The sequence below is a fragment of the Anoplopoma fimbria genome, chromosome 3, assembly GCF_027596085.1.
Source record: "Anoplopoma fimbria isolate UVic2021 breed Golden Eagle Sablefish chromosome 3, Afim_UVic_2022, whole genome shotgun sequence".
Taxonomy (NCBI): domain Eukaryota; kingdom Metazoa; phylum Chordata; class Actinopteri; order Perciformes; family Anoplopomatidae; genus Anoplopoma; species Anoplopoma fimbria.
Genome location: NC_072451.1, coordinates 5,760,745 through 5,784,338, shown reverse-complemented (window position 1 = coordinate 5,784,338; position 23,594 = coordinate 5,760,745). Strand labels below are relative to the sequence as shown.

The 23,594-nt window shown below is 38.2% G+C and overlaps 3 protein-coding genes across 3 annotated transcripts; all 3 read left to right on the top strand.

Annotated features, from left to right (window-relative positions):
- The first annotated feature begins 3,525 nt into the window (after positions 1-3,525).
- Positions 3,526-13,869, top strand: prkacbb (protein kinase, cAMP-dependent, catalytic, beta b). Its single transcript, XM_054625857.1, has 10 exons — positions 3,526-3,615; positions 7,539-7,600; positions 7,676-7,804; positions 8,065-8,163; positions 8,254-8,336; positions 8,766-8,892; positions 8,984-9,079; positions 9,896-10,018; positions 10,138-10,302; positions 12,343-13,869. The coding sequence occupies exons 1-10, from the start codon at positions 3,570-3,572 to the stop codon at positions 12,466-12,468; spliced, it is 1,056 nt and encodes a 351-aa protein (XP_054481832.1). The 5' UTR covers positions 3,526-3,569; the 3' UTR covers positions 12,469-13,869.
- A 1,061-nt stretch (positions 13,870-14,930) lies between these two features.
- exosc4 (exosome component 4) lies at positions 14,931-16,941 on the top strand. Its single transcript, XM_054596550.1, has 3 exons — positions 14,931-15,175; positions 16,092-16,298; positions 16,406-16,941. The coding sequence occupies exons 1-3, from the start codon at positions 15,005-15,007 to the stop codon at positions 16,757-16,759; spliced, it is 732 nt and encodes a 243-aa protein (XP_054452525.1). The 5' UTR covers positions 14,931-15,004; the 3' UTR covers positions 16,760-16,941.
- Positions 16,942-17,859: 918 nt separating this feature from the next.
- On the top strand, positions 17,860-23,290 carry gpaa1 (glycosylphosphatidylinositol anchor attachment 1). Its single transcript, XM_054596252.1, has 13 exons — positions 17,860-17,938; positions 18,281-18,395; positions 18,889-19,068; positions 19,241-19,352; positions 19,459-19,606; positions 19,695-19,796; positions 19,916-20,112; positions 20,233-20,429; positions 20,533-20,686; positions 20,861-20,935; positions 21,036-21,232; positions 22,129-22,299; positions 22,398-23,290. Exons 2-13 carry the CDS (start codon positions 18,322-18,324, stop codon positions 22,639-22,641), a joined length of 1,851 nt encoding a protein of 616 aa, XP_054452227.1. The 5' UTR covers positions 17,860-17,938; positions 18,281-18,321; the 3' UTR covers positions 22,642-23,290.
- The last annotated feature ends 304 nt before the right edge of the window (positions 23,291-23,594 follow it).

Genomic DNA, 23,594 nt, shown 5'->3' with positions numbered 1-23,594 from the left:
TCCCCGTTGATCCAATCATTTCTAAACTTGCAGTTGGTTTTCACGACACAGGGCTGATGAGACATCTTAACATCCGGGCCTGAAACAGTCCGTCAGTAAGCAGAACTGCAGTGGTCAATAGTGGTATTCAGATTCTTTACTTAAGTAATGGTAAACATAAAGTACTGCAATGTAAAATTACTCAATAATAAATCCTGATTTCGAAAACAGTAACATGTATTGACATCAATTGTACTTAAAGTATCAAAAGTAGAAGTACTCACTAGGCTGAGGGACCCCTTTCAGAGTGTTACATTATCATTTATTACTGGATATTCATTTCTATTTGTGCAATAACATGTAAGCAGTATTTTAAAGCTGATGGAGATGGAGATACTACTACTACTACTACTACTACTACCTACTACTACAAAATTACCCACAGAGTCATTAAAGGCAGCCAGCTCATCTGTGGCAAACCCTTTGAAAAACGAAGACGCTGATGGCCTCATGTGGACGCCTCGTCCCTCCAGTAGTTTAACTGTGTATATGATGTGTAAGTTTTCCTTGATTTAAATGCATTTATAGCAGCTTTTTTATTTATTTATATGATGTACTGATTAAGTTGCAGTAGTGGTAAAGAAATTGCTTCAATCCTATTCGAAGTAGGCCAAATGTATTTGAAGTTAAATTCCCTTTTGTTTAATTATTTCGAAATGTATAGGAATTATGATGTCTAGATTAATATCCTTTGTTATTATTCTTCTTCAGTTGTCAGATAAACCAGTTGAACTATGTGAAATCAAAAAAATGGAGTAGAACTCCTGCCTTTGCTCAACTGTCCTGGAACCAGACTATCCTCAGGACAAATCAGTATTCCCTCATTGTAGATATTATTCACTAAATTATACTTTTGTGAATCCAGTTTTCTTGTTACTCATTTATTTGACCATACTTTGGTCTAAAAATAACATTTCTTTAAACGGGTAACGCTTGGAATGATGAAGGTACTTGCATATAACAATGAAATACAAAAAAAATGTGGTTTCATTTAACCTCTTTACTCAGGATTTCATTAAACTTATTTTATTATTTTTACTAAATGAACCAAAACACTGAAAATAAGGAAGATCTTGGGTAGAAATTTTGACTGCTGCAAGGGCCAAATTATCACATTGTTTTGCAAACATTACAAATTGTGTAATTTTGACTGCATGCAGTTCAAATGTGGTAAACTTTTGAGATGTGAATGGTCGTGAGAGGAAAAGATTAAGACTGTACCTATAAATAAAGTTCAACGAATATTTAATTCACAAATTCATAATTTCTTCAACTGGTCATGTTCGCTATGATTCTCGAATTTTGCCTTGAAAAGGAAAACTTAATCTATTGCATTTGAACCATTTACATATTTTTCTTTATTCTAAACGTAATTCGCATTTCAGTTCTAACTCTTTATTTATAATATGCATAACAACTACAGCGAGCAGTTGTTGGCGGTGAAAATATCCTTTGTACAATGCAAATTAAATATGTATAAAAAAGATCACACAAGTAAAACCAAAATGAGAATTCAAAAATATAATAGTGCAAGTTAAAAACTATAATACGTCTCTATTTATTTTATTTAAAAATGTGAAGATCTGTCTGAAATATGAAGAATTGTTCTCTCTTTTTAACACCTACAATATTAAAATGCTACATTTTTCTGATAATAGCTCTGTGCTTTACTTAAGTAACATGACTGCATGCCTTTTAATTGTTGATATGATTGTGGTACTACTAATATTACTCGAGTTGAGGATATGAGTACTACGTTTTTGTCTTTTGTGGAAAATGATGTGTGGCTATAATAAAATTCACTGAATTCATTCTCGACTAATTATGGCCTTTTTTTTGTGTTGGAATGTTTTAAATGTATTCAAACTAGATATCTTCCACATAAATACCTAAACCTGAAATGTTAAGGTATTTATTTATGAGTCAAAGCAATAACATATGCAGCTTAGAGAGAGTGACTGTTTTTCATTGTTATATTATTACTTTTACTTAAGACTTCTGATTTGTAACTTTGGGCTATTTAAATAAAGTTGTATTGGGATTTATTATTTATTTACTTTTTAATTACTGACTTTGTTAAGTCCTTCTTCCTTGTCAGACATAAACACATGAACTTGTCCCTCTGTATTGCACAGAATCAAAGCATATGTGCAGCTAATGAAGTGCAATTGCCAGGGGATAACATTTTAAAGGAACACTTAAAACGACATGCCTGCTAAATACTGTACATGTGTTAGATCATAATAACAGCTGCTCATTTACTTAAGCACTGTACCTTAGTTACATCTTTTAAGGGACTTTTAAATAATTCTTCTGTTTTTTTAAAATATATGTTAATAGTTATTTTTTTTAATTTGCATCAGTTGTCTTCTTTTGCTCTGCCGTTAAAAAACACAACAAAATAAAATGGAAATAAATATCATACAGTACCAGTCAAAAGTTTGGACACACCTTCTCATTCAACTACTTTGAAGAATCTAAAATATAAAACATATTCTGGTTTGTTGAGCATTTGTTTGTTTACCACATAATTCCATATGTGTTCCTTCATAGTTTGGATGTCTTCAATATTAATATACAATGTAGAATAAAATAAAAATAAAAATAAAGAAAAACCATTGAATGAGAAGGTGTGTCCAAACTTTTGACTGGTACTGTATGTAGGGCATTAATATGTTTATTAACTAATTAAAGCTCATTATAAATCAAAATAATTCTTCTGTTTTTTTTAAATATATGTTAATAGTTCTTTTGCTCTGCCGATTTAACAAAATAAAATGGAAATAAAATGGAAATAAAATGGAAATAAATATCATACAGTACCAGTCCAAACTTTTGACTGGTACTGTATATATAAAGATGATAATGCTTTTACAGGACTTTTACTTGCAACAGAGTATTCTTAAACTCTTTTATTACTTATTTTTCAAAAACATATAAAATATAATATATAAAATGTGTTGATACTTCTTTCACCACTTCTTGGAAAGAGTCTTTTATTTTAATGTTTGCATCTGATAAACGCAAAATATGTCATCCCATATCTGTGCTTCCAGATGAGAAGAAGCAAGATTTTTTTGGGTGTCTTGACAACGGACCTAAAAAAAAAAAAAACCCGACTCTCCACCGGACCGTGAATGCAGCACAGTGTTGATCGGGTAGGAGGGGGTAGAGAGAGAGAGAGAGGTAGAGAGACATAGAGATATATAGAGAGAGAGAGAGCAGCTGAGTCCGAAACAGAAGTGACCGCTAGCTTCATGTCAACCGCACAGCCGTTACTGAGCTAGAGTGGACATCTTTCCCGGGGTGGGGGGGGGAAAGAAAGGAGAGGGAGACACAGAGAAGGGAGAGTGACAAAAAGGGGGGTGGGGGGTCGCTGGAAGGGATACTGGACTGTATTGCCCCTTTACGTTTAGCTAAACACCGACTGAATATTCATATCGGGGGTTTTGAGGGAGTGGGGTGGGTGGGGGGTTTATATTTTTTTCCGCCACCGCCATCGCCGTCTCCTCCGCCGTGTCTTCCACACCATGGGGAACGCTGCCACCGCCAAGAAGGGCAACGAGCTCGAGAGCGGTGAGTCCTAACCGTCGTTTTGGTTAGAAGAAAAAAAAAACTAACTAATTTGCATATATTTATATATTAGCCGTTTGACACGTAACAAACCGCCCGTTAGAACGCTGCTTTTTTTTAACGGTCCAACGGTTGGTTACGTCAAAAAAAAAAAGGCCGTCCGTTTAACCCCCTTAGCTCGTAGCGAGAAGACCCCGTGGATGTTGCAAAAGGGGGGAAGGGGGGTTCGCATTGACAGTGCTTTAAAAGCGTTAATAAACGGCTGCTGGGGAGCCGTTTGATACACGTTTGAAAAAATAAACGGCTGCTTTGCATACCAACTGGAGCACAAGAAGGGCTAGCTGACTGGTGGGGGGGGTTAAGGCCCCTGTTCAGGCCTACACACACACACACACACACACACACACACACACACACACAGAGTTAATAAAGACTCATCATCTCCCCTGTGTTGTCTTCATTAACTTATATATATAACACTCAATGTATGTTTGTCTGCATCAAACAGAAACTTTGCACTGATCTGCACCACAAAACCCCCCCCAAAAAACATACAAAAAGCCATTATATTATTTATTTTTCTTACTTGAAGGCACTTGTGGGACTGTTTCTGCTTCGGGCTGCTCTGCCACATTTTTTTTTTTATTCTTGGCTACATAAACAAAATCTTTCCCTCTGTACAGCACCCTGACCAAATATGGTGAAGAAATGACAAATGCACCTCTTTCCATTCATAAAACTGGACGTACTACTGTATTCCCAGCACACACACACACACACACACACACACACGCGCACGCTCAGACAAACACACTTGAATTGTGGTACTTGAGCTCTTTTTCTAATCTTGCAGTGGTAGAGGTCCATCAGGGCTCGCTTCCCTCATTCAGCTCGTCATTGACTGGAGCAGCTTTCCATCAGACCTCCGTCAGAGGATAAGGGGTATTACAAGCTTTGAAAGGTTTGACGTAACCAGGCCTGGGCCAGTTTTACTCCACGCTCGTATACTTTGATGCGTGCAGTCGGTCATCATGGAGCATCCTGTGTGATAAATCACAAATGTTTCCCCTATACCTGGCTGTAAAGATAAAAAAAAAAAGCTGCAGTCTTATTTTGCAGAAGTCATTTGCATTAAACAGCCGCAAATTCATCACTTATGCACAGAAATTGTCAACTACTTTCAAGCATTTTTACAATCTTAAAAAAAAAAAAGCACGCGGAGAACCGTCTGTGTTCAGTTACACACTTTGTTTAAAGAACTGACACTTTATGATGCAGTGAATACCTTCCTCTTAGATTTATTGACCTGTTGAGAGAGACCAGGCGCAGTGAGCGGTGCCAACCAGAGCCTCTCAGGCAGACAGAGATGATCAGATCAGCAATAGTTCCCATACTGCCAAGCATTTCTTTTGAGCGTAACTATGATCCCTAGATACTGCGAGCTGTTAAACCTGTTTAAGCTGACACTGTGCCCTGAGCTGCAGATTTGTCAGGAGTGTAGCTGCTCTGCCGAGGCCACCTGGCTGCCTACAGTGCTGTGTATATACACGCTAGAGTACCTGTGTTTACTGTATACAGCTGACATTAGTCGGGGCCGTTGAAACAGCACCTCTGCACACTCGCTTGCACAGGGAGATTAAACAGCTGCTGTCGTGACACATATTTTATTTCGGCGTGCCCATGTATTGTGTTTCACTCTTGTGTAACACAACAGTCTGACATAACCGAACCAAGTTATGCTTGTCTGGATTTTGGGATTGCTGTCATGAGGGGTTGGAAAAAAAACTGATTGCTTTGGACCATTTTGTCCCTCAAGGCACAAAATATTGAATAGACATTTGTGCATACAAAAAGACCGACTATTTTTCAAATGTTTAATGTATCTCTGATTGAATGGGTGATATTAAGTCATTGTATCATTTTTTTTATTTTAATACTAATACTTTAATTTTATATAGCGCTTTTCTAGGTACTCAAAGACGCTTTACATAGGGCGAAGACAAACAAAACAAAAAAGAACACAAAGGAGCAAACAACAAACAAAACAAACAAACTTTTAGTCTTCAATTAACATTTTTGTCATTAACAATTTATCTGCAGATTATTATCTTGATTAATTAGAGCTACCATGTTTAGGAATTAATCAATTAGTTGGTCATATGTAGTTGATTAATTATGTCATTATCTATTATTCCAGCATCTTAAATGTGATCATTTGCTGATGTGTTTGACATTTTTGCTTGTAAAATTAAAATGAACAGATTATAAAATAGTTGAAGATTATATTTCTGTCGGTTACTAATTGTTTTAGCTCTATTTTTCTGCTGGAGGGATGAAGTATTTTTGTAGGCCAAGCCCGGAAGTTAGCATCTTACTGGTTATCTTCCACAAAAAGCTAATGATATTTTACCTTCGAATTTTGGATTGTTTGCAGAAAATAAGCTCTGTGGAAAACAAACGTTTATGATGATGAATGTTTTGTTCAGCACGATCATTTTCACTAACGAACACAACAGGTTTTTGAAGCTAAAGATAATAAGGCTATAAACAAACTACACCCCGGTCACATGAGCCCAAGTATATGCAAAACAAGGCCATGAAGGCAGACTAGTCGGCGTGATGACGTTTTTGTTGTCTCATTTGTTAGCAACTGCCTTTTTAGAGACACATGAAAGATAAAAAAGAGGGGTATTTACTGCAGTATTTTATGTCGTAGAACAAAACATTAACATCTTTTTAGCTTGTGTTTACCACAGACCTTATCTTAGGCATCTAACTAAAACCCAATCCAAAAAAACATCGACTTCGAGGCGAGGCTACCGGAAGTTTACAGACCCTGTATGACTCTATTTTTCAAAACTTTTATAGTGAGAGAGATAAGTTCACTGATTAGGGTGCAGCTACAGAAAAGTTTAAAGCTTTGTAGAATAATGTCGGTTTTGAATGTTTTGTTCTCCAGTATGCAGTGTTATCTTGTCCATCTGTCCTAATGTGCATGAATGAATGCCTGCTACACGGCCCTTTGGTACACCTGTTCTTCAATTACCTCAGTAGACAGTCAGTCTCCGTTTTAAATTCCTCTGGTGAACGTCAACTCTGTTTTCATTCCTGTTGCTTTTTTTCCCACTACATATCATGTTTGTTGATGTCTTATACTTGTTGTTATGTACATGAAACTCTATATTTCTCTCTGTCTTCTCTTCCGTATCATCCCATCCATGTGGGTGATTGTTCCTGCAAAACCTTGGTGATCAATAGAGACTTTTGGTATGCTCATTCCTCCAAAAGATGACTAGAATGCCATTGGTCTTATTGTGACAAACTAGATTGCTAGATCTGCTTGCTTTTATTGTGTGCTTTAATAATAAGTCAGTGTTTTTGTTATCCACATTCTCTCAATCTGGATTTCACATACATTGGTTTGTCTCTGCTTACCATTTATTTTTTTTATGCTGTGTTTAATAGCCTTCTCCCAAACTGTATTAAGTGATGCACAAGATGCTCAGATAAACCTACCCTGTAATTCTGACTGTTGTGTGTAATCCCCCCCTGTCCCTTTTTTTAAAATAAGGCTACTAAATAACAGAAATAAATAAACTGAGTGTCTTGGCATGCATCACTAGTCTGCCTGTCCTCGATGTTGTTGCCTTGTGTTTGGTCTTAACTTTAAATCAAAGTATGTGATCTGTTTTGTATCCCATTTAATGTATGTCCAGATGAGAGTTGACTTTGCCCGTGTTTTTCTCCATTGATTTACGGATTTTTAAATTTCCATTTCCTACATTTCTATCCTTGCCCTTCTAGTATGTTATAGCATTTGGTCTTTTTGCCAGTTTAATCTAAAACCCAATGTGTTTTTATGCCAATAATCCATTTTTTTTTAACCAGACAGGAGCTAACTATCTTCCTGTGCTCTATTTCTTTAGTCAAAGAGTTTCTAGCCAAAGCCAAAGAAGATTTCTTGCGGAAATGGGAATGCCCACCACAGGTAAGAATGATAAAAACTCAATACTTTTAGTAGCTGCGTCCACAGAGTAGGCTAACGCGTTGTTATTTTTCACAGAGCACAACGTGCCTCGACGACTTTGAGAGATTAAAGACCCTGGGTACCGGCTCATTTGGAAGAGTCATGCTGGTGAAACACAAAGGAACAGAGCAGTACTTTGCCATGAAAGTACTGGACAAGCAGAAGGTCAGTGGAAGCATGTGTCCCACCTCATGGAACATTTTCAAATAAAGTGTTGACATAGGCAGTTAACACTTAATACAAACACCTTCATATCTCACTGAAATCACATAACATTAAAACTTGTTCTTGTTGACTACTAGGGGGACCCAAGTAAAATAAATAGAGAACTAAAGTCAGCCTTCCCTTTCTGTGCCTGCTATCTCTGTTGCTAGAGCGGGTGAGATTTGCCAGACAAGGTCATCTTATCTCTTTTTATCTTTCAGGTGGTGAAACTCAAGCAAATAGAACACACACTAAACGAGAAGAGGATATTACAGGCTGTGAGCTTCCCCTTTCTCGTCAAACTTGAGTATGCGTTTAAGGTACAGTGTGCTTTAATTATTTAGCAACTGAAATTAATTTATACAGTTTTAGAACACGAAATAAGTGTTTGTTGTCTTTACTTTTCTTAGGACACCTCCAATTTGTACATGGTGATGGAATATGTTCCAGGAGGAGAGATGTTCTCACATCTAAGACGAATTGGAAGGTTCAGGTGAGTTTTATACTGTTCCAAGTGTGAATATTTAATTCACACTTGTTTTCATCTTTTATTTTCTGCTCTGTGTCAATATATCCACTGTGCAATATAAATAATAAGTGCAATTCACTGTTAAATATTAACAATCATTCTGTCTATTTATGTCATATTTTAGTTATTTTTTTAAATTTATTTCTTTTACTTATTTATTATACTTTTAATGTGTGAGCACTTATTTATTATACTTGTTTTGATCCTGTTTTTTCTACTCATGTCTCTTATCTGTTTGCACTGTCCACTCTGCTGCTCTAATTCTGCAAATTTCCCCGTTGTGGGACTAATAAAGGATTATCTTATCTTATCTTCTCTTATCTTAACATACGTTGAAAAATTCTTGAGATTGCTACCAAGATGGTGACCACGTCTTTTTTTCCTCCTCTACAGTGAACCACATGCACGGTTTTATGCCGCCCAGATAGTGCTGACCTTTGAGTACCTCCATTCACTAGATCTCATATACAGAGATCTGAAACCCGAGAACCTGCTCATTGACCACCACGGCTATATTCAGGTGAGCTAGAATAAAAGCAAATGAATGCTTAATGCTTCCCTGTCTTACAAGTTGTCACTTTGCCCATGTGTTGTCTGTATGCTCCTTAAAGGTGACAGACTTTGGATTTGCCAAGCGGGTAAAAGGCAGAACCTGGACGTTGTGTGGGACACCGGAGTACCTGGCGCCAGAAATCATTCTCAGCAAAGTATGGAGTTTTATTTTTTTACATGTCTGAGCAGAGAGAATATTACACGAATGTCACAATGTTCACTTTCCTGTCTTTGTACTCAAACAAAAAACACCTTAATGGCCAGTGTGTAGCATTTCCGGGGATTTATTGGCAGAAATGGAATATAATATTCATACCTATCCTGCAACCACCCTGCTAGATGCAACCAAATCCTACACACTGTCCCTTTAAACACATTGCATTTTAGGGAGCAGATTTTTGTTTGGTTGTGTCATTTTTTGTTTCTCTGGTTAAACATGGACCATGTTTAATAGTGTCTTGGTTTTCCAGCGCAGCTACAAAAGAGTTTAAAGCAGATAAGATGTCTCACTAGTTTAAGTGTCTTTATTGCTAGACTTATACGCCTGATGAACAAGCATACAGGATAAAAGCCACTCTGCTTTTTTGTCATTTGCTTCAGTAGACAGTGTAATGAAGCAAAATACACTTTGCAGTCTTTTTGTATCGGGTACAAATCTCACTTTTTATCAACTGAAAAAGCTCACTCTACACTATGATAACAGCTCTCAAACTAGATGAGTCATGTTGAGAAACATTGTAGTACAAGAAGTAAATAAGAACAAACCAATGCAAGTTACCTTTAATGTAATTTAACTCCTTGGGTAATATAAAGACTTTTAGGTAGAAATGTCTCTTGTCACTTGTGTTTTCGTAGTTAAATTGCTCCCTTACTCAATGTTAGCAAATGGGGGGGTTTGAAGTTCCTTCTCATGTGATTTAGCAATAAAGTTATACATCAGTAACAGAAGTATCCCTCTCTAATCTTTTTAGGGCTATAACAAAGCTGTGGACTGGTGGGCCCTTGGAGTCCTCATCTATGAAATGGCAGCTGGTTACCCTCCATTCTTTGCAGATCAGCCAATCCAGATCTATGAGAAGATCGTGTCTGGGAAAGTAAGCAGGCGTTTTCATTTGAAATGTGCTTCCTACCTGTGATTTGAGAATATGACGGGTTTAGGTGTGTGTGCAAAAGAAGAAGAAAAATAAAAAAAACAATGTCTTCTTCTTTCCAGGTACGATTCCCGTCCCACTTCAGCTCCGACTTGAAGGACCTGTTGAGAAACCTGCTGCAGGTGGATCTGACCAAACGTTACGGCAACCTGAAGAACGGAGTCAACGACATCAAAGGCCACAAATGGTTTGCCACAACAGACTGGATCGCGATCTACGAGAGAAAGGCAAGACACCATACTCATTTTGTAGTGACACCAAACACTGGTACAGTTAATTAGATATTGATTTGTTGATATTGATTTTTTTTTCTAGTTGTAAAATTCCCAGTTCTGATGTTCCAACAGTATTATTTTGTACCATTTGTTTCTGGAAAGTTATCTGAGGACTGCTCATCAATCGAATGTTATTTTTTTCCTCTGCTGGCTGAGAGCAATCGGAGCCAAATGCCATTTTGCAGGATGACAATGATAATGGGGTTCTTCGATTAATCAAAGTAGATATTTTGCTCAGGCTTGAATCTCATTGATCGGTTGATGCTGTTTAACTTCCTCATGATACAATCATAATACTGTTTTATAAGCTTCACACTGTTTATTTTCCTACTATTTATTTTATTGGCCTGATTTAGTGTTGCCCCCAATAGTTGGTTTGCAAAAAAGCTGCTCCCACCAGACAAAATGTAGTGGCATACTGTGATGTAGAAACAGTAGAAACAAGTAGTTTTTGTTATTTCGTTAGGTTAGACACAGAATCAGGAGTCCTTCTTTTGGTTATTCTTTTCTATTTACAGCCTCTATTCATTGAAAAAAGTAGATATGCGTCTTTGATATTTCTGTATGACAATGTCAGGCTGTGGTTTTATTGTAATAGGCTGTTTTAGACCCATTTTCACTCATTTTCTTTTTTGTCTTTACAATGATTATTTTCATAGTTGACAATTACTTAGTATGTAAAATGTTAAACTATAGTAAAGAATATTTTGTCCGACCAACAGTCGAAAACCTCAAAAGAGATTTAATTTACTTTTATAAAAGACTGTAACATTTTACACAAGATAATACATCCACATCTGTATTGATTAAGTGATCGGATTAATTTTTTGAATGACCATCTCCACATGAAATTCATTTTAAAGACATTTCATTGCCCTGATCTTCACAAAGGGCTTTAGGGGTGTTCAGGTGGATCGGCCTGCACACAAACACAACCATTTATGTGTTTGAATGCCAGCTAAAGACATGTCCCTCTGTATCTTTCCACCTTCATTGTCTTTTCTCTGACAGCCAAACAAACTACATGTTTACTAAATACAGAGTTCAGGGAGGTGGACTGGACAACCTTGCAGAGACAGAACATGCCAAAATTTAAAGATTGTGGCATGTCAAACTTCAGCCTCTAAGGATATGAAAATGACTTTGTACTGGGTACCGACTGCACACAGAAATTAGACTTTTATTGTTAATAGACTGAGTTTAACCTCAGAAAAATAAGTAAATGTGTATTGTATAGGGGGCTCAAATGTTGTTTCATTTAGTCTGCCAGGTTTTTAATGGATTAAATGTAAAGCAATCACAACATAATAATAATAATAATAGGTATCAGAGAATGTGGAAATATAATATGAGGACTTATCTGCAAAAAGTCAAACTTCATAGTGTGTCGAAACAGCTGGTAAAAACAGAGGTAAAAATATATTTCCAATGCAAAACTAAATCTCTTTTAAGGCTGAGGTATGCTTGACATGAAGTAGTTTGTACAAAGCGCCGTCCAAACCGGTCTAAAGGCAGAAGTGTTTATAGCTGTTTCAAATGGTGACACTTGAAGGCGGGATGAAAGGCCTGCCGTTAAATGGGGATTCAGGCAGTATGTCCTCAGAGAAGGTCACGGTGAAGCACTTGTTCTCTAAACAGGAAAAGTGATGAAGCTGGTTGTGTGAAAGAAAGGAAGCTTGGGAGAGAAATACAAATTTAACATACCATGTTATCGTGCAGATGCCTGCATGAATGCATCCCGACGTTTAAAAGGTGTGAAAGGAGAAGGTTTTCTTTTTATATAATACTGCCCCCTTTGAGCTTCAACTCAGTGTATTTTAGCATAATTTATTCATGCCAGTTGGACGCTGCTAAAAGGTATTTGAAGTTTTTCTGTTTGTCCTTCAACAGAGAAATAATGACTTTCCTTTCACTGTGTTCTTGTGATTGGCAGTGCCGATAAATGAATTTAAATCCTGCCTCTTAAAGTATGTTGTTCTCTTGTTCTTGCAGGTGGAAGCCCCGTTCATACCAAAGTGCAGAGGCCCAGGGGACACCAGCAACTTCGACGACTACGAGGAGGAGGAAATCCGTGTTTCTGTAACGGAAAAATGCGGAAAGGAGTTTGCAGAGTTTTAGGATGCGAGAACATGGATATATCAGGGAATTAAAGGGGATCTTTGCACTCGTCTAAAGACTTGGGATGGGGCAGAGACCATCGTTTTTCAGATCTACTACATAGTCCCTTCATTCCATAAGGCTGAATGAGGTCGCCATGATCCTTGGGTGCCGATAACCTCTCACTGTCACGTACACCTGCGTATTAAAGCAGACACACCACTTTTTTCTTTTTTTCCTTTTTTTTGTACCTACCCACCGTTTTTCTTTTTTTGGTTTTTTTTTTTACTTTGAAGCAGTTAGTCTTGGATGTTGTTATCCCCTTTTAAGATGTGATATTTTTTCAATTAATGAGGAAAAACTGAGACTATGGCCAATAAGAGTCCACACATTGTAACTGACTTGTCTATGGCGGTTTGACACACACACTTGCGTGGGTTGCTACTCCCTCTAGGCGTCAGCGGTGTTTATGTAATGCTCTGTTACAAGTCCGCATCACATTGGCTGTTGTAAAATCATGGCCAGCTTTCAGAGGTAGCATTCGTCCTGTGTGCATATCTGTCAGTTTTTTAAGACATTTGAACACATTGAGTTTTTGAAAGCATGACCAAATAGAAATCATTGGGTGACACAAGAAGAGAGGTCCTTTCCTTTCTTTGCTTTTTGCCTAGAGAGCCAAGTCCTCAGACCCCCCCCCCCCCCCACTAAAGCATCCATTCACTGTCTTCTTGGTATTCTGACCCAGGCACAGCAAGCCATCGCAGAAAATGACAAACCTTGTTACTTGTAAAATGCAAATCAAGTTGTCGATTCTTTTGGATCTGTTACATGTAAAGTTTGTCATTTGGTATCTAACTATTCTTTTGTCGCTGTGTCTAACATTATAGTCATATTGTCCCTAGATTTCAGGTCGGCTTATAAAGACCCTTTGTTATGAGTCTGTGGAACAGTGTGACTTCAGTAAATGCAAAAGAGTGAAGTGAAATCCTTTTGAGGATTTTTGTTGAGTGTAATGTTAAGTTGAGAAGGTTGGCTTGGGAGCCGCAACATTGTCAGTTAAACCTTTAATAAAGTTACATGATTTGTAATGTATTAAATCAAAGATGTTTTAAAATCCTAAGAAACAGGAACGCAAATCTGCATATTTACCATATGCTCCCTGTAATCACCCCCAAACAGATTTCCTTGTTTCATTCTTATCAAAGAATGTAGATTTGCAACTTATAGGTATGCATATTTGAAGGCTTGATTTTCAAGGTACAGTTTTCCTCACAATACACTGGCTAAAATAAAGACTGCTCCTTTGTATCACATGTAACCTTGTTATTGTTAAACTCATTACATCATACGTATATACATTGTTTCATATATGTTTTTATTTATACACATTAGAGATGCTAATAAATTTTATTTTTAAAAGTGTTGAAGTTGTGTACCTCTCCATGCATTGTGAGACTGACTATTGCGCATTTCTGTGAACTAGGTCTGGATTTAACCACATAGAAGTCCAGACTGGTTGACAAATGTGATAAAAACACAGGGTTTGATTTATTTGTTGCAGGGGAGTTGATCTTAAAGAGTTGTCCAGGGATTCAAATGGGTAATTTTAGTACCAACACATCAATTTTATCATATTTTTCATAAGAGGAGGTTCAGAAATATAAGATAAAATAAGATAATCCTTTATTAGTCCCGCAGCGGGGAAATTTCCAGGATTACAGCAGCATAGAGGATAGTGCAAACAAGAGACTTGATAAAAAACAAGATAAAAATAAGTAATTATAAATAAGCAAATGAGCAATAAAAAAACAGTAAAGAATCCACAGTAACTTAAATATTATATATACAGACAAACTATTATAACTATTGTATTGCATACATTAGTCAACTAGAATAAATTGTAATTGTACATAAAGAGTGAAGTCTAACAACTTAATACATTATTGTTTTTATACATATTTTATTGTAAAGGAACATAAATGTCTTATATAATTGCATGCATTATAATAAATGTTACACACAGTACCAGTCAAAAGTTTGGACACACCTTCTCATTCAACTACTTTGAAGAATCTAAAATATAAAACATATTCTGGTTTGTTGAGCATTTGTTTGTTTACCACATAATTCCATATGTGTTCCTTCATAGTTTGGATGTCTACAATATTAATCTACAATGTAGAAAAAAATAAAAATAAAGAAAAATCATTGAATGAGAAGGTGTGTCCAAACTTTTGACTGGTACTGTATTTGTAAACAAACAAAAACAAAACAAAACATTTTATTCACATTATGATATTCCTTTTAACCATATCATCCAGTCCTGGATATATTTTGCATGCAATTTTTCCATTGAATGAGAACATGTGTCCAAACTTTTAACTGGTACTGTCCATATCTAAACTTTAATTTCCTTTTTGCAAGATAAAAACGTTTCGCATTTGGGCCTTTTGTGTTGCCGTAGCTCTTCCGGTGAGGTGGTTTATGGGTAATGTAGTGCGGCGGCGGACACGTGGGTTGTTCCGGTGCTGCTCATTCGAACGAAGTTTGAGGAAACATGGCGGGTCTGGAGCTGCTGTCGGACCAGGGGTACCGTCTAGACGGGAGGAAAGCCACCGAGCTGCGGAAGGTTCAGGCCCGGATGGGGGTGTTCGCTCAGGCCGACGGCTCCGCGTACCTGGAGCAGGGAAACACCAAAGCTCTGGCGGTGGTCTACGGTCCTCATGAGGTGAGCATGGAGGTGCAGCTGTAAACAGCAAGCATTGATAACAGTGGTAAAGCAGAGCAGTATTTATTAAAAAAAAAAAAATTAAATATTATGTGCATGTGTTAGAAGAGGGTTTCTTATTTGCATGTTTTTAAAGAAAATGTCAATGTAATGTCAGGTAGTGGGTGTTGTTTACACTTCCCATAATGCCCAACATAAATGTCCATAACCCAAATAATATGCAAATTATTCTTGACTGCTTAATTTTTCACAGTAAACAGCAAGCATTAATAACAGTGGTAAAGTAGAGTAGTATTTATTAACCCAGAGGGGTTAAATACACTTTGCATGTGTTAGAAGAAAGCCACAAGTAACATGTGTAGTCATGCATGCAAAATATATCCAGGACTGGATGATATGGTTAAAAGCAATATCATAATATGAATAATTTGTTGTGTTTTTGTTTGTTTACAACTATATTAAACAATCCCTGCCAACTGTATTAGTACAATCTAATGTCATCCAGTACAACAGATCTGCCACATTATTCTACCTGTACAAAGATTAGTTCAAACTTTGAGAGGTGTTAATTTAAATATACTTCTTAGGTTGAAGTTAGAGTTGGTGTTGTAGTAGTCCAAGCAAATCAGTACCTCAGTAACTAACATACAGTTAAGTGTGTCTATCAAACTTGATCATTATTGTCTTTGTTATGGTAGAATATGGTTGAGATGTTGTTTTGGATTGCATTCAATTTTACAGGTATGCTTAATAAAGGCAAAATCCTATTTAAAATGCCCATATTCTATCCAGTTAATTAGGATTTGCCTTAATACATTAAGTAAGGACATATCATTTTTTAAAAGTTTGATATGATAAACTAGGATTCACGTAAAGTTAATTAATGATCATATTTAATCAACAATCCACCCCTTAGGTACGAGGTTCACGCAGCCGGATTCGTCATGATCGGGCTGTGATCAACTGTCAGTACAGCATGGCCACATTCAGCACGGCGGAGAGGAAGAGGAGGCCGCACGGGGACCGCAAGTCCACTGAGATGAGCCTCCACCTCAAGCAGACGTTTGAAGCTGCTGTGATGACCCAGCTGTACCCACGCTCTCAAATAGACATCTATGTGAAGGTAAACGTTGATAAGTGAGGGGGAGGATTTGATGTGTTGGGGGTTTATAGTGTTCCCCATTATGGGAACAAATATTAATAATGATACTAATAATTATTTCCAAACAGATTCTGCAGTCGGACGGCGGTAACTACAGCGTGTGTGTGAATGCTGCCACTCTGGCGGTGATTGACGCCGGCATCCCAATGCGGGACTACGTGTGTGCCTGCACCGTCGGGTTTGTGGATGAGACGCCCCTCGCCGACCTTTGCTACGCAGAAGAAAGTGGAGGAGTGAGCTCGCTGGCCTTAGCGCTGCTGCCCCGGGGCGGTCAGATCGCTCTGCTGCAGATGGACGCCAGACTACACCAGGATCACTTAGAGTCCCTGATCGAAGCCGCCATGACAGCCTGTAAAGGTGTGAGCAAGGTGCTGGACGAGGTGGTGCGACAACATCTGCAAGAAGCTTCTGTGCTCTCTTGAGAGTGATGCATGGAGGAGGGGGTGAACATCTGGACTGTGGTTTTGGTTGCAGACTGGAAAGTGTTATTTGGACCGAAAAGGAGAGGAAAGATGAGAGAATCTTTGAGTGAATGTTTTTTTTTTTTTGTATTCATGGCATACCTTTGTACAGTATATGTGTGAAGCTTACAATAAATTTGTCAACCCTGCATCATTTTTGTGTTGTTTGCTCATTTGCGAGTTGTTGCATTTATGGCTATTTAGAGCTTCAATCCTCAACCTTAATGTAAACGTAATAAAGAGATAAAGATAAGAGATAAAGAGGTTTTTATTGTCATTGTAGTGATATAACGAAATTCCATTTGGTAGCATTGTTTGTAAAATGGTTAATCATTATAAGTTAATTTCATTTTGGAAATACAAAATGTTGAGTTAATATCTGTAACTGAAAATCTGAAAGTGTATGTAAAATACGTACTTTACTATAAAAAGCACGAATTTAACCCTTTTATAAACACAGAAACTAAATGGTTAAAATGTTTGTGCTTGTTTTATTCTGTGGGTTTAACATTTTTATTTTATTGCATTTTATTTTAACCCATTCTAAGATTATCAATAAGGGTAATATTGCTTAGTGCAGTTGGTGTGGGTGGAGTTAATTTCACCTACTTAATATACTTAATCCATAATAATACCTCATTTATTAATCAATATACAGTACCAGTCAAAAGTTTGGACACACCTTCTCATTCAACTACTTTGAAGAATCTAAACTATAAAACATATTCTGGTTTGTTGAGCATTTGTTTGTTTACCACATAATTCCATATGTGTTCCTTCATAGTTTGGATGTCTTCAATATTAATCTACAATGTAGAAAAAAATAAAGATAAAGAAAAACCATTGAATGAGAAGGTGTGTCCAAACTTTTGACTGGTACTGTACATACACAATTATAAAAAGCACGAATTTAGCCCTTTATAAACACAGAAACTAAATGGTTAAAATGTTTGTGCTTGTTTTATTCTGTGGGTTTAACATTTTTATTTTATTTTATTCACTATTTTTCATGACCGGAAGTCGGTCCGCCGCATTAATGTTCCCGCAGGAACAAGGAAATAGAAAACCTTTTGCAGCGGTTGCTCTCTGAACAAGCCCCTCCTTAGCTGGTGGATGTGACCGGCTGTACACTGTAAATAGGTTTGTCTTTATACTTAATATATATATATATACACATATATATTTATACTGTTAACAATAACAACATGTGCAGAGAACAAACGGTGTAAACATGTTACAATCTCACCAGGTAGCTGTAACATGGGTAGCTAGCAGTAAGCTAACCTGTCAATAGATGCTAGCTATGACAATGGGTGGCAGTCAAAGATTTATCAGCTGTATCATTACATGCATGTGTGTATTGGGCTGTGAGGTGCATAAAACACAAATGCAATAACCTTATCAAGTGTTGCTGTTGTCTATCATCATGTATTGTGTGTGTGTAGTTGATACATAGTGCTATGATGTGTGTGTTGCCTTCAGGGTCCAGTGTGTCCAGGCTTTACCTTACAACAGACAACAACATGGGACTGCTGTCTGACCCAAACAGGAGACGGGCTTTGATCAGCCTGCTCACCCGTCTCAATGCCCCAATCTGGTAAGTTTTGTGTCCAAACAACATTCAAAATCCCAAATGCACCAGTAAAAATGAATTTAAATGCACTTTATTACAATACCCAATGTGCACATATGTTTATAGCTGATTTGATTTATGTCTTTGCCTCATAACACACACAGGTAACTTCTTACACTTACAACACTCTGATTCAGATTTTAACATGTATATATTTCTATTTGAGCTGTAGCCAGAGGCATTATGTTTGCAGGTTGTCCATCTGTCAACACAACGCTTATCTGTCTCATTCTCTTGAAAACGATCATTCTGGAGGGATTTTCTTAAAATGTTAAGAATCAATACGCTAAATATGACAATTTCACACAAATGTCTAATGGGATAAAATGAAATGATTTGGATATAAACTGCAACTTGACTGGTTGGCGGAGGCATACAACCGACAGTCAGTCATTCAAGTTCTCTTTTTATATACCTTTTTAATGCCACATTATTTTTTTAATTCTCTCCATCTTAGTGTGGTCTGCTACATGGCCGGTGTGGCCTGGTTCATGGGGTTAGCATTTGAGCCGTTCACTCTGCGGACATACATGTCAGAGAACGCCATGGGGTCTACCATGGTGGAGGAGCGCTTTCCAGCAGGGGAGAGGGCGCTGGCCACGGGCAGAGAGTTTTCAGCCCATAAGAAGAAAACAGGGTAAGTCTGAGCTGTCACACTATTACATACTATTAATCTTAACATGTGTCTTTTCACAGTTTGATAGGATTTTAAAAGTGTTCCTAGTTTTTGTTAAATATGACCTTTATGTAAGTCTAATATTGTTTGCCCTTGTTCCACCAGTCTAAAGTGACCAGTTGTTTCTCTGCAGGGGGATGCCGGTGGACTGGCTGGTGAAGACCATGCAGTCTCGAGGGCTAGAGGTGTTTACCCAGAGGTTCTCTCGCAGGCTGCCCTTTCCTGATGAAAACAAAGAGAGATACGTAAGTCTGTGATTGATTTTTGCTTCCAAAAACAGACCGATTTGTTTTTTTATATTAATTCTCTGTATATTCCTTTGATCCTCCTCGTCTCACTCCCTCCTCTCAGATGGTAAAAGGCACTAATGTATATGGGATCCTTCGGGCCCCGAGAGCTCCGCGAACTGAAGCCCTGGTGCTGAGTGCCCCCTGTACCCCAGGAGATAACAACAACCAGGCAGTGGGGCTGCTACTTGGCTTGGCACAGTATTTCAGGAGTGAGTACAAAAACCCATCGCCTCCCTCTCCACCGTTTGAATGATATTGCAGTGGCCTTTTTCTAATCACTGCTGTGTTCCTCAACAGATCAGGTTTACTGGGCCAAAGACATCATCTTCCTCGTGAATGAGCATGATCTGATTGGTATGCAGGCCTGGCTGGAGGGCTACCACCACACCAACACTACAGGTAATCACCGGCATTCACCCAGTTACAAAACATATTAAAAAATATGCCGGAAAGTATTCATTTTTCCCATACAAAACTGCATTCCTCTGCTGACATTTCTTCTGTGATTATGCATCTAGGTATGGACTGGTCTCCACTTCAAGGCCGCGGTGGTTCGATCCAGGCAGCTCTGTCCCTGGAGCTCAGCAGTGATGTCATCACCAGTTTGGACCTGGTCCTGGAAGGCCTCAACGGCCAGCTCCCCAACCTGGATTTAGCCAACCTCTTCTACGCCTTCTGTCAGAAGATTGGAGTCCTTTGCACCACCCAGGGAAAGGTGAAGGCTTGTGATGATGAGATGGAGTAGAAACCTGACACATTTTCTGTATCAGAATGGTTAGATAACTCCAGGTTGTCTTGGCTTTTACTGACATTTTCTCTGTGGATGTTTCTATAGCTGCAGAGGAATGACTGGGACAGTGTATCCGGCTACAGCCACGCGGTCCAGACTATGATGCTGATGGTGATGAAGCAGGCCAGTGGGCGGCCCTGGGGGGATCACGGCCTTTTCTTGCGATACCACATCGAGGCTGCCACCATCAAGGGCATCAACAGTTTCCGTCAGTACAAGACTGACGCCACCACCATTGGAAGGTCAGAGCGTAGTATTTTAAATCTTTTTGTAGATCTTACCTTCATAAGCTGACACTTAATTACTGTTTTCTTTTCTTTTTTTGTCTCACTTATTATCCTCCAGGCTTCTGGAAGGAATGTATCGTAAGCTGAATAACCTCCTGGAGCGCCTCCACCAGTCCTACTTCTTCTACCTCATGCCGTCCCTCTCTCACTTCGTCTCCATTGGTTACTACATGCCAGCCTTCGGCCTCCTCGCCCTCATCCTGCTGCTTCGTGTATCCTTTCACAATTATTTCGCTCAGTTTGATTTGACCTCGACAGGGAAAATGGAACAAATCACACACAGCATGGATGTGGACCCTGATTGCAGCCCATGTTATTGATGACATATTATTATTATTATTATTATTATTATGTGCTTGTCATATTTGCCCTTGACTATGCTACAGGCCTTAGACCTGTGGGTTCAACTTGCAACTCCACCGCCAAGAACAGAAGATGGAGTCACTGAAGCAGCCGAGCCGGTTAGATAACACGTTACGACAAATGGGAGTCAGAAATGAAACTACCGACTGATCTTGAGTCCATTAAATCAGCCCTTTAATTAAATCTGCTTCCTCTCAGGTCTCCAGTCCAGGAGTGCTGTCGGTGCTGACTCCCCTGGTGATCAGCCATCTGACTGGAGTAGCTCTCTACACCCTGCCCATCCATTTTCAGGAGATGGCTGTGGAACACTTCCCGGTGTCTGAGACCGAGGCTGTTGTCCTGACAGCTATTGCTGTTTACACGGCAGGCCTGGCTTTGCCTCATAACACACACAGGTAGCTACTTGAGCTTGCAACACTCTGGTTCAGATTTTCACATGTATATATTGTATATATGTCCGAGGCATTATATTTGCAGGTTGTCCATCTGTCAACACAACGCTTATCTGTCACATTCTTTTGAAAATGATAATTCTGGAGGGATTTTCTTAAAATTTGAAGAATTTATACGCTAAATATGACAATTTCACACAAATGTCTAATGGGATAAAATGATGAAATGAAAATTTGGACAGAAAAAGGTGTAAACTGCAACTTGACTGGTTGGCGGAAGCATACAACCGGCAGTCAGTAATTCAAGTTTTCTTTTGATATACCTTTTTAATTAAGACAGCAGAACATGTTAAGTGATAAGTGAATCTTATTATTTTATTGAAGATAGATGTACAAAAGCACTTATTTCTTCACTGTATAATTGCATTGCTATAAATGCTTTTTCTCAGTGATCATATCAAACAAACTTTTACATGAAATATTATTATTTCAGTTTTATTAACATTTAAGTTATGTACATTGAGGAATAAGTATAACTTTTGTCTCCATGACTTCATTGTTGATATAATTTGTCAACACGTTTTCTACTTCAACTACAAACCTTTTTACACATTTACACACTAGAATTCTTAGAGATACTAGAGTATTTCACAGATTTTTAAAACGTGATGGACAACCACAGGTTTTGAAGTTATTCCTTAACATCTTGTCTTAAGCTCAAAATCTTACTGTCCTTTATTTGAGCTCATAGTTCTGCTGTCAACTAGCTGAAATTTATCAGAACGTGCACGGCAGTTAGTCGAGAACAAGAAACACAGATCCATTTGAAACACTGGGAAACTTGTACAGCTTGAAGAGCACTGTGATTCAGAATCTGTTCGTTGTCGTGTTTGTTGAAGGCTCCTGTCGGGTCAAGGGACGGAGAACGGCTGGAAGGTGCTGAAGCTGGTAGCTGTGCTGTACCTGGCGGTGCTGCTGGGTTGCACCGCCCTCATCAACTTCTCCCTGGGCTTCATCCTGGCTCTCACCCTGGTGCCTGTGGCTGCCTTCGTCACACCCCACGTACCAAAGTAATACACCTGCACAGACTCTTTGATCATTGCAGCTCTGTACCGCCATGTGTTGGTCGAATAACCTTACTGTCGTCTCCTCCTCCTCCTCCTCTTAGGGCTCTATCAGCCTTCATCCTGGTCGTCCTCAGCCCAGCCTGCACCCTCCTCTTCTCTGTCTTTTTCTTCCAAGAGCTGCAAGAAATGCCTGTCAGCTTCATGGACGGTTGGATGCTCTACCTGTCAGTCATCTCTCAGGGCATCCTGGACCACGTGCTGTACGGCTCTCTGGTTTACCCGCTCATAGCCCTGCTGGTCTATCCTTGCTGGCTGCTCTTCTGGAACATCCTCTTCTGGAAGTAAATGCCAAGTCATACAGAAGGACTGAAGGCTTTCAAAGGGAACAAAACCCTCTGAGGGTGTCTCAGGTTTGTCTTCACTGGGGGTGTAATGTGAATGACAGTTAAATCCACTGGAGGGATGTGAAAAGAAGATTAATGTAGTTGACTTGGAAAGAATGCAGTGACTCCCTTTTTTTTGGACGTTTTGTTGGTATTTCACTCCTTAAACAGTGGGGAAAAATCTGACTTTGCTCGAAAAACATGGACTGTTTTGTACTGAATATCACTTACAAATAATTAAAAAGAAGAGGGGACGATCTTTTTACAAGAAGCTATGAATGTCATGGTTGGATTGATTTGGTAAAATAAGTTTTATGGATTTCTTGTGAATTTTTTTGTGGTACAAAATGGGTTGGTTTTTTTTTAGCTCTTTTTTTTTTCAGGCAGGATTGTAATGGATGAAAGACAACACTAGCCCTACCAAGTGATAAAAGAGGAAAAGTAAAACACTAGCCGGTTGGTTGGTTGGTTGTCTGCCTCGTGTAAAGATGTCTGTACATCTGAATCTGTCGAACAAACCGTCACCGTATCTAATATTTTTATACTTGTTTTGATAAGTTTATTTGAAATATGTGTATTTCATATTTATTAATGCCAAATTAAAGAACTGAAAAGAAGTTGAAGGGTAACTTCAGTATTTTTTTTAATATATTTATAAACACTGCTTACATTTATATCAAACTTTTTCTGACTTACTCTAGAATGACTTTTCATGACATTTTTGGACATAGAACTAAACATACTAAACTGACATTTTTAACATTTTTCAAAATATATTATATATAATTTATATAATTATAATTTTCAGAAATATTATACTATGATGGCTTTACGACATACTATAGTTTGACCTTTTATGTCATTCTACAGTTTGACTCTTTTCATGACATTTTTCGACAATATATTTTTTCCACA